At 33.8% G+C, this 12,118-nt stretch overlaps 1 protein-coding gene across 1 annotated transcript; it reads right to left on the reverse strand.

Annotated features, from left to right (window-relative positions):
• Positions 1-3,146: 3,146 nt before the first annotated feature.
• On the reverse strand, positions 3,147-9,357 carry LOC116121608. The gene is made up of 5 exons (XM_031407548.1): positions 9,237-9,357; positions 8,927-9,118; positions 8,509-8,727; positions 4,787-6,562; positions 3,147-4,188 (listed from the first exon to the last, which is right to left on the reverse strand). The coding sequence occupies exons 1-5, from the start codon at positions 9,247-9,249 to the stop codon at positions 3,506-3,508; spliced, it is 2,883 nt and encodes a 960-aa protein (XP_031263408.1). The 5' UTR covers positions 9,250-9,357; the 3' UTR covers positions 3,147-3,505.
• Positions 9,358-12,118: the final 2,761 nt, after the last annotated feature.

The raw sequence follows: 12,118 nt of genomic DNA on the forward strand, positions 1-12,118 counted from the left end.
TAATATTACCTACGTAGGGAATACTTTGATGATTTTGATCTTCTAAAGATTTGTATTATCCGGATATTTCACATGTAATACATATATATAAATGAAGCAATAAACCACATGTGAAATAAGAACACTTTCTTCTATTGATAAGATAAAATGTATATACAAAATATATACATTAACATATATATACAAAACATAATGCCTTAGAACTGACGACACGATTGGTTCCTAGGGCATACACTAACATATAGTTCATATGGTATATAAACACAAGGCTAATCATGTCATGTGTTAATAAGCTGATTTGGCCATGTGTTGTTTATGTGTGAGGATAAGTGCTAGTCAAGATGGGATCCATTGACTTTGTTTAGATTGATATCAAGTTCTTAGACAAATGTCAAGATACGTTGGAAAAGGGAAATCTCCAGCCGGAGTATATAAAATGTTACCTAAAAGGTTGTTTCATGGTGACACATTCCATATGTATTTGATTGTCAATTTGATATAAAATTAAGATTAGGATTTTGACATACCATGCACCAATTCTTAATTGGGATTAGACAACGAAATGATTTGATTATACAACGCGTATAATTATAAAAAGGTTCGTTTGAGTATATCTTCATTGTGACTTAGGGGTTATGAAGCATTGCTATATGCCTACCATAATCGGTGTGAGCTTTGTTTATAAAGAGTTATGACAAAACATATCGAAATAGACTATGATATTGGACCCATGGCTAGGCTACAGTGAATCTAAAAGGTCACACATAAAAACTAAGGATAATGGAGAAATAGCCAAAAAGAGTTGATTATCCAAGGTTGGCTGGCACCTACCAAGGATAATAAAGTTATTTATATTAATATCATTGAATTAGATTCAATGGAGGGTTATATTAGTTATTATGAATAATTTAAGAGTTAAATTGCTAATTAGAATTAAATGGAATTCCAATTTATAATTAATCATTTTCTTTATATTAAATTGAATTTAACAATGGGTTGTAATTGTAAACATATGAACAATTTAAGGGTTAAATTGTTATGTAAACAATTTAAGAGTTAAAATGTTAATTGTGATTAAATGTTAATTAAATGTTATTATTTAAAGAAGTTTAATAACCTCATAATAATTATGGAATTATTTACAACTCCAAAACAATTATGGAATTGTTTAAGGAAGTCCAAAACAATTATTGAATTGTTTACAGAGCTACATATATAAAGAAAATGATATATCAATTTTAAGATAGAGATCAAAATTTCTAAGAACCCTAAATGTCTCTCTTGGCCTAATTCTTCTTTTACCTTAGTGTGGATACTCTTTTGTTTAATTTCTCTTGAAATTAAAAGTCTCTAAGGTGCTAAGGACTTAAGGTAATAAGTTATACCTTACTTGTTTTCAATTTGATTGAATTTTTTTTTTGCAAAATATGAATATACATGTTATAGTATCACATGTATCATTCTCCATGCATTTCATCTTTTAGTGACCATGTTGTTACTATGACTTTCTGTTTGTTTTCCCATAGACGGCTCTAGCTATTAATGCCAAATTTCTCACCAAATTAGGGTTTACAGTCTTGCCCTTCGACACACAATGATCTTCTTATTCTACTCTCAGATTGGCGTCTCTGAAGTCTTTATCAACTGTAGCACTACTCCCTGCAAGGAATAGCAAAGCTCCTGCGAGATCACAAGGTTAGAACTAGATTGACAGGCTGATACAGGTTGCGATCAGCTTTTGCTTAGAATGGTTTTTCGTATGAATTATTATACATTATTCCATGCCATTAGCCTCTTTTATATAGTGAAGTAGAGAGGGTTTGAGAAGGTTACTTCCTTGGTGGAGTAGGATTTCAGGTAGAAGAGGGAATGTAAGTGTTTTAGGAGAATATGGGATCTCTTCCATCTTTTGGATTAGATCCTAGTCATATTCACTTCCTAATTTTACTTGACTTCCTTATTCCCTTAGATTCCTCGTTCAATGTTGATTATACTTTCTATTTTAGAGAAGGGAGAACGACATTTTTCCGCCCAAGGTTTGGCGAAACGACACTTTCCCACCATTTCGTCAGGTTCGGTTAGTATTTTCTGTTAATATTTGATTGAAAAGACGAAAATACTCTTAAATAGTTTATTTCTTAATTAGTCGATTATTTATTAGTTCAAGTGTAAAGATATATTTTTTCCTTTGTTTATTTAATTAATTAAGAATATTGATTTTTTATATTAATTAGTAAAAATAAAAAACATTATATTATGAAAAACATCATAAATTTAGTAGTTTATTGAATAATAGTGATGAGATATTGATGACATTATAAATAAATAAATAAATATTAAAATCATTTAACTTTAAACAATTTTATAGCATTACTCCTAATTTTTTAAGTGGAGTTAATTATTTTTTCTTTTTTGACTTTTTGGCTAATTAAAAAATAATAAAAAGATTTATGAAATCAAATATTTAAGGGTATTTTTGTCTTTTGAGTAAAATATTAACGGAAAATATAACAGAACATAACGAAATATGGGAAAGTGTCATTTTGAAACTTGGAGGGTGGACAAGTGTCGTTTCTCCAAACCTTGGGTGGGAAAATGTTGCTCTCCCTTTAGAGAATATCTATTGGATAATTTACTTAGGATGCAAGTTACAACTGGTCGAGTTTTTAAACAATGCTTAAATGAAACTTGTTGGAGCCTCTAATGAAGGTAGACATAACATGTGTCAAAGCCTTTGGTTAGGATAAATTTGTAATATGTCATATATATTTATTTTAGACCCTTAAAAAATGGTAGACTTATGATAGAAAATGCTAGAACCTTTTCACTAATTAAGCAATGACTTAATAAGATTTCCTGTTTCATAAAAACCGTAGTCTTATATTCGTTGAGAATTAGGTGTCATAATCATCATACTAGCAACCGATTATCTTTATTCTTTTTTACGCTAAGAAGTCTATCGATCGGCCCAAAAACTACTTCAATATTTCTTCATGTCCTGCGCCACCACATAAAATAATGCAAATATAGATAAAAAGATTGTATTGTCTTTACAATATTTTGAGTTTCAAGTTTGAATTTAAGAAAATCTTTTCTTGAAAGCGATTTACAAGAAAAATAACAAAACAAAAAAAACAGAAGCACCAGCACTCAGTTCCATAAGGTAAAACCAATATGCAAAGTATTCCCTTTCCCAGCACTTTAAAATGGGAAAGGATTACCTAAATACATTATTTAGGTTCATCATCAAACTAAACTAAACTTTACATGAACAACAATGAACCATAATATTGTAGCAATGTACTTAACAGAACTCACACATACAATAATTCCAATCCCAGAAACAGAAACTACCAATATATGTACCAGAAACCTAGTTAAGTACAAAATTACAGCTAATGCAACAGTAACCAGAGATCACCAGCACAAAAAAGTAGTGCACTGGACGGTCACACCACGAATATTTTGTTGTCCCACATTACATGACGGAGGCAGTAAGCATATCCTAATTTACAGATGAGCAACACATAAATTGTACCCAGTATGGCCTCCCCTTCGCTTTCCTCTTCTCTCTCTTAATATCTGCAGGATACCGTGCAGGAGAATTATAGTCCTTCCCAATCTCCCTCTTTGCAGGCTCAGTAGCGGGTACTCCAGAACTCAGAATTGAGTTCACTGTTGGGGCTAAAGAACCATTATCTTTTGTCGTCGTTTCATCTTTTTGAACAACAGGAGTTTTATTTTCCCTCAGGTTTGGAGACTTCGGTTTGGTTTTAAGATTGGCCTCACTCAAAAGGTTCTTCAAAGGAGTGTGTTGCTTTCCAGCACTCCAGTTTGTGACCTTGGCAATAATTTCTTCATTCTTCTTTCTCCCTTGTGATTCATTCACAACATTTGTAAGAGATGGAAACCAACCAGCTTCTGACGATGGAACTTTTTGCTGCTGTGGATTCTGTGTTACCTGGATAGCAGAAGCAGAACCTTTATGGTGAACCCCACCCCCAGGTTCAACCAATGTCATGAAAGAGGGCGCCTCAAAAACATCTGATTTTTCGGAAAGCTGTCTCTCGGTTACGCCTTTTGGTTTCTTCGAGTTGGTTTCCTCTGCTTCTTTTGATGCTGGATTATCAGTTGATGGTAATGTTTCAGAATCAACAACCACCGGTGTATCTGATTGTGTTGAAAGCACTGTTCCAAGCATCAAAATAAGCAAATATACTGAATTTCAGAAAGCAATGTGGTTCTTTTGAGATAAATTTCAATGCATTAAAGTTTTGCACATAGATAACTAGTAGAACTGCAGAGACGGGATTGATTTCTTGAGCATGCTAACTAGAGATTCCCAAAAAATTAAAAAATAAACAAATTATAACCCAAGGAGCTCATCAGTCATAAGTGTAAAAATTGAGTCATTAACACACATTAAGAAGGTTAACACAGTATGACCATCTGAATTAAGACACTTGAAAGCAATAAACGTGTATATATATATAAACATATCATGTCCGTATTATAAATTTTATCATGCATTGACCTCGTAAAATTTGAGGATCTAGAATCATCATATCTAGCAAGTATAACAATATCTTTTAAGTTTTTTAATTCATTAAGAAAATCAAGGTCATTCATGTTTAAATCCAGTTTATCTTCTATAAGCCACAACAGAGAAAGTAGGATGCTTTCAAGGTCAATAAAACCAGATTAAAATCCAGTTAGCTGGAAAATTATCAATATACAAGAAAATTTTCCAATATCAAAATTTTCATTGATAGAGATGTAAGGGTACCTGAAATTGAACCCCAGTTACCTTCCAAGCTATCAGTTTGGCTCAAAGAATCAACTGAAACATCAATGATAGATCCACCAAGCTGATGTTTTACAGAATTATTATCATCAGTTTCTACTTGCAAAGACTGATTAATACCAGAATCTTCCACACCTAACTTTTTGGCATGGTTATAATCAACAGCAACAGAACTTTGTATGGAAGCTTCAGTATCTGAAGGAGAAACAAGAGAATCTTTCATTGCATGGTCTTCAGAATTTCTGTCTAATATCTCAACATCTCTTCCATGTTCAGCAACACACTCTCCCTGTGTTTTGTCGTTGCCATCAATTTCAAGTTGTTTTATGACATCTGGAGTTGTAGAAACTCCATCCAAGTTTGTGAACTTGGTTTCTGGTAACTTTGTCTCAGACACATTTACCACATCGCCAGCATCAACTACGGATTCACAAAGAATGCTACCAGATTCAAAAGTAGTTTCTGTCTGCAAAAAGAGTTTTCCCTCTGCAGATTGCCCCCTGCTAGCAACGCCTGCTACATCACACTTTTCAACTTTAGCCTTCTCGTTATCACTAGCTTCATCAATTTCATGTAAATAAGTTGCTGGGTTGACTAGGAAATCAGGGAGATTAGTAGCTGCTTCCAAAGTTGTATCTCTAATTTCCTCATAACTTTCTACTCTTGGTCTTTCATTCTCATCCTTTCCAGCTACATCACCCATTTGAGCAATAGCCTTCTCATGATGACCAGAATCATTCATGCTCACGGCATTTGCATCCAAAGAGGCAATCATAGGATTCACTTGATTCAAGATCTGCTGATGATAATCACTTTTCCCTTCACCAGACAGGTTTTTGACCATTGGCATTTTACCTTCAAGCAGAAGGTTATCTTCCAAAACATTCATCTCTGAAGCAGATGCCTTGGTGACTTCACTCGACTGTACTGAATGGAAGCAAGTACAATTATCCACTGAAAGAGGATATTCAACATCATCTTCCTTGTCTTTAGTTATTTCACTTGAAACTGAATCTGATGTTACAGACTGGAGAAATTTGAGTCCCTTATAATCTTTAAAATCTTGGAGCATGACCTCAGAATGGTCTACCACAGGAATATCAGATGGTACAGAAAGCTCGTGCACATTTTCTTTCCCTTCTCCCATTCCAATCAAACCATCACATGAATTGACTGAACCAGCCACGTCCAGTCCTTGATGAGCATCAACCTCAACTTGAGCAGCATCAATAGAACCCATATGTTCAAAGGATTCAACTTCAGTGGTTGGATCACTAAAGGACATATTAGAAGCCATCTCAGCAACATGCTTTTCCTTCAAAATAACATTTCCATCATATGGCATTGGATCCAATGTAATCTCCTTCTCTTGAGTGTTCAACCCTAACCCAAATGTTTGCCCAGTACATTCACCAGGTGAGAGGAGAACCGCATTCCTATCTGAATTGATTTCACCATTTCCAATCACATTAGCCTCTAGCTCAGGATATGCCATCAAGCCTTTAGTCACATCATCACCAGCATTAATTATCTTAATCTCTTGTGAAGCATCCGTTGGTAATTCGGGTTTAATGGGGACCAGGTCATGTGACAACTGATTTTTATCATCAGTAGCAATAACAACTGGGTCTTCATTAGAGCTAGACACATGAACTTGGGGCTTGAGATTATTGTGTGAAGGATCAGTTGTATTTTCATGAATTTCAGGGTTTTGTGTTTGGATGCCATCAGCTGAGTTACCTGGTGGTTCAATGATATCTGCAAGGTACATAAAATAAATACAGATCATATTAAAAGTGAGACTGAGCTTGTTAAAATGAAATCACCATATACAACTATAGATTTGATAAGAGTAATCAGCTCAGAAAGTAAAATGTTATGTACTCAACATAGAAATTATTAGTTTACTCTTAAATAATTAATTTGAGAAATTTAATGATAGAAAATTTATTATCACATTAACAATCAGCTGATGAGAAATGCCAACATGAACCGAACAGTGCTTAAGTGTAAAACATTAGGAAACTACTTTTAAAGGTAATTTATTTTATTCATATTTTCCCATTTTAAGGTGTTTATCTCTTACCTTGTTTTGATTAGAATTCCTATGTGATTTGATGCTAGAAGTATAACCAGTTAAGACAGCTTTTTTTTATAAGAAGTAGGAGTTTATAACACAGTTAGGGTCCTTTTTTGTATAAGAAGTAGGGGTTTATAATATTCCACATATGCGCATAGATGCTGGTAGCATATTATGTAAATTATTACAGGAAAACGAGTTTAAAAAATAAATAAAAACTTAAACAGTAATTCCTAGGTTAAGGGGCTAACTATTCTCAAACCAGTTAATTGGAGGACCAATCTATTAAGTTTCTCCATTTTATTTTTTCAATATTAATTGCCATGAATCAAAGCACTCAACAAAAATCCTAGGCCTATGTAACTTTAGGAAGAGAAAAGGAAAAGATAAATTCATATGTTCAAGATATAAGAAAAAGATAAGTTCATGTGTGCAATATTGAGTAATGATACTCGTCCCAAAAAAACAATATCCCAAATTTCACATCTCAAATGATGTGTCACCATATGAGCAATGACATATCATTCAATCCATAATCAATTTACTTACATGTCATTGACACATGTGATGACACACCAATTGGGATATAAATTTGGGATAAGTTTTGGGAAGAGTAGTATTATTGGTGCAATATTATTGTAACTCTTATAGAAATTAAAGATAAACAAGAGATAAGACAGACTATAGATTTACACCATATTTTTTATGTACCAAATGAATAGCAACAAATACAAGTGCTTCACTAAAATGCAATATCAATGATAGGAAATAAGTCAATTTGAATGCTTGTCAGAAGATGAGAAATCAACACGAGAAATTTTTTAATACAATTAGTTTACACACCAGCTATTATTTGCTACTTATAGTTGAGGTGGCATCCAAAAATGTGGTTAAACACTCTGTTCCACAAAATAATATTTTTAAGTGGAGACATTGGAACTCATGCACAGGAAAATGCAAGACTTTGCATCTCATGTGTGTTAGTTGATGAGATTTGTTTGATAAATAATATCTACGAAGAACAAATGTTGAGGGTGATTTTCACTTGCCTATACATTGGTTTCTCAAGAAAAGATGGTGTTAATGACTACTTCAACTAAATCACCCACATGCTTTTTGAATTCATCTCATCAAGAGATTTACAAAGCAAGATTCTCATCCATTATAATGCAACCATATAATGCCTTTCAGGTTTGCAATTACAATGAAATTGATAAATCCTATTTATTACACACAAGTAACTGAAGCAAAACAAAAGCATGCATCAGGACGCTATTTAGTGAGATGGGGCCTAATTACTTTCAAAAAAAGCAGCGGTACTGATGAAATATATTAAATAAAAAAAGAAGTTAATAGATAAAAGACACTATCTAAAATGAACTCGTTAGCCATCTGCACACTTAATTCATTATCGTAGGCAATGTAGGGTCACCCACATCCAGCTAATCACTGGTGCATAATTCTAGCTCATTATAAATTACAATCAATCTCCTTACACCGAAAAAAAAAAAAATCATGTTAACTCAATGTTTAAGCAAATGAAGAGCACTTACAGAAAATATTGATTTTGAGAGATGTAAAGTGCAAGTAAATATCAATTTCAGGGTTCCATTAAAAAGCTTACCAACAAATGCACTACCCTTAAAAGAATAGAAGACAGAAAGATCTTTCTCCTTCTCAGGCCTCTTTTCAACCTCCAAATTACGTTGAAGCCCCAGACTTAAGCCACTATCAGTAAATTCTGTCACAGCATCCGAAAACACATCTTCTTCCGATCTATTCGACCTTTCACTGATTCCACTATTGTGCTTCTCAATATTACTTTTCTCCACAAGTTTTGGACCTTTCAAAGCCAATTCACCAACACAAACACATCAAAATTCAATTCTAAAACAATTCTAAATTTAATGTTGTGCCTCTCATGATTACTTTTCTCCACAAGTTTTGGACCTTTCAGAGCCAAATTCAGCAACAGAAAACAAATCAAAAATTCAGTTCAAGCAATTATTAATTTAATTTAAGCGAAGAAAGAGTGAGCTTACTGAGGGTAGTTCGATCTTCATCAGAGTGGTGGTCTTCATCGGAAAGATTGAGATCTTGTGATTCATTAAGCTTGTAACCTTCAACAGTTCCACAAACCTTCTTGTGCGCACGCCTGTGTTTCGCACTTGGGTGTGGATTTGGAAAGGGCCATCCACATTTGTGACACACGTGAACTCCATGATTCTCATGCCCTGCAAAACAAATTCAGTATAAATAAAAAAAATGCAAAAAGATCACATAAAAAACCCTGTAAAATTGGGAGAAGCCATTAAAAAAAAAAAAAAAAAGAAAAAGAAAAAAAAGCTGAACCTGATGTATGCATCTTGTTGTTGAGAAGTTGAGTGAAACGCAAAGCAAAGGTTTAGTTGAGAGTAGAAGACAAAACAAGGCCCAAGGGTTTTAATTAAAAGAGGAGAGAGACAACGTCGCGACTTTTCTGTTTACTATTCCTACATACGCGTGGGTGTGGGTCAAGATCAATTGAAAAGGGNTGAAATGTCCAGATGATACAAATCTTTAGAATATCAAAATCATCAAAGTATTCCCTGCATAGGTAATATTAATTGAACAATAATATTACATAGTAGGTATGTTGAATGTCTCTTTAGAATATCATCTGATGGTATTAGTGTGAGTGATTATAAAAGTTATATCACTATGGCATTAGCATGGATAAGCGGCTAGCGAACTGTTTATCGAATCTGGCCATTTATGATGAATCACTTGGATATTTAAAATATAGTCAATGATTCATCATAAGATTATACTAGTGTATTATTAATCCTTAGACCTGGGATATCACGCTTAGATTCTGCATAGACACATATAGTTCATATGGTATATAAACACAAGGCTAATCATGTCGTATTAATAAGCCGATTTGGTCATGTGTTGTTTATATGTGAGGACAAGTGCTAGTCAAGATGGGATCCATTGACTTGGTTTAGAATGATATCAAGTTCCTAGACAAATGTCAAGATAGGTTGGAAAAGGGAAATCTTCGGCCGAAGTATATAAAATGTTACCTGAAAGGTTGTTTCATGGTGACACATTCCATATGTATTTGATTGTCAATTTGATACAAAATTAAGATTAGGATTTTGACATACCAGGCATCAATTCTTAATTGGGATTAGACAACGAAATGATTTGATTATACAACGCGTACAATTATAAAAAGGTTTGTTAGAGTATATCTTCATTGTGACTTAGGGGTTATGAAGCATTGCTATATGCCTACCATAATTAGTGGGAGCTTTGTTCATAAAGAGTTGTGACAAAACATATCGGAATAGACTATGATATTGGACTCATGGCTAGGTCACAGTGAATCTAAGAGGTCACACATAAAAACTAAGGATAATGGAGAAATAGCCAAAAAGAGTTGATTATCCAAGGTTGGCTAGCATCTACCAAGGGTAATAAAGTTATTTATATTAATATCATTGAATTAGATTCAATGGAGGGTTATATTAGTTATTATGAATAATTTAAGAGTTAAATTGCTAATTAGAATTAAATGGAATTCCAATTTATAATTAATCATTTTCTTTATATTAAATTGAATTTAACAATGGGTTGTAATTGTAAACATATGAACAATTTAAGGGTTAAATTGTTATGTAAACAATTTAAGAGTTAAANTCCTCAAAACCAGCACAAATGGCCCTCAGGACAACACCTTTCTCCGACTTTACTGCAAGAAGTAGCACATACTTCAGTAAAGGGAAAAACTTCACATTTTTATCTACAAAGCATAAAATCACGTATAGACCTCGATATTGTGATGGTTACATCACCTCTTGATCCTTTTACCAACCTACAACCTAAAGCATTGCATAATGTAACTTTATGTGCCTAAACATACTGAAACATATCAAGATGTACTAAAATTTAATAACAGTACAAAATATTACATGGGCATCTGCTCTTCGCGCAATCGCCCCTCTCAGGCCGGATTTCGGTCGATCCCGACCTTTAGAATCCAACTTGCCGCCACTCCAAGCTTCACCGGCCTCCCCTCTACAAAACCCCCAACATCCTCGGCTGAGATTGTTCTCCGATCACTGCAGCATCACCTAGGGTTTTTGCGCGATAATTGCGATTGGGATTTTGATTGGAGTAATTTTGGAATTGCTTAGACGGAATTGGGTGGTGCCATGCAATTGTCTTTAAAAATTAGTTGCTGATACCTGGGCATCGCGCGAATGACTACTGCAACTGGTGGTGGAAGACGATAGCCCGCAGTGCTGGTGGTAGGGTGGTGGTGGTGGGAGAGCAATTTCAATTTTGGGAGAGATTTGAGTTAGGGGAATGAATGAAAATTGATTTAGGAGAAAATTTGTGAAAAATGAATTTTGGGAGGCAATTTTGAATTTGGGCGTCTTCCAATCGTGCAAATCACTTTCAATTGATTTTTTTTTTTTTTAGGTGTTGTGATGTGGTGATAAGCTGACGTGGCAGATGAGATGGCATATGCCATCTCATCTGCCACGTCAGTCAGGATGTATCAATCAGGACAATAGTCAGTAAATGTAGCATTACTGATTGAAATATATGTACGGGACTTTGGTTTAAAAAATGTGGGCTTATCTAGTACCCCATGTGAAGTTAAAAGAGTTAGCCTGTTTCTTTCATACCTTCCCTTCTCTTACTTGAATAGCCCCCATCTCATCTGCCATGTCAGTCAGGATGTATCAGTCGGGACAATAGTCAGTAAATGTAGCATTACTGATTGAAAAATATGTACGGGACTTCAGTTTAAAAAACGTGGGCTTATCCAATACCCCATGTGAAGTTAAAAGAGTTAGCCTGTTTCTTTCATACCCTTCCTTCTCTTACTTGAACAGCCCACTCCTTTTCCTTTTTTACAAGTTTAAGATTTAAAAAAAAAAAAAAAAAAACCGATTTAAAGAAAAATATTATGCTTTAATGATAAAAAATAAAATAATGTAATTCATAAAAGTATCTTTAAACATCGATCTATTAAATGATAGAAAAACAATTATTATTCACAATAACGAAACTATCCAATATTAATTACATTAGTGTAAATTGCATTGTTTAGAATATGAAAATAAAAGATGAAGGGTTACTATGACATAGTTGGCTGATGAGAGAGGGGGATCATGGGAGGGATGGGATTGCAGCTTAATAAAAGAAGAAATGCAAAGATCAAAGTTGTATTTGAA

This window comes from Pistacia vera, unplaced genomic scaffold (assembly GCF_008641045.1).
Source record: "Pistacia vera cultivar Batoury unplaced genomic scaffold, PisVer_v2 Contig999, whole genome shotgun sequence".
NCBI classification, from domain to species: domain Eukaryota; kingdom Viridiplantae; phylum Streptophyta; class Magnoliopsida; order Sapindales; family Anacardiaceae; genus Pistacia; species Pistacia vera.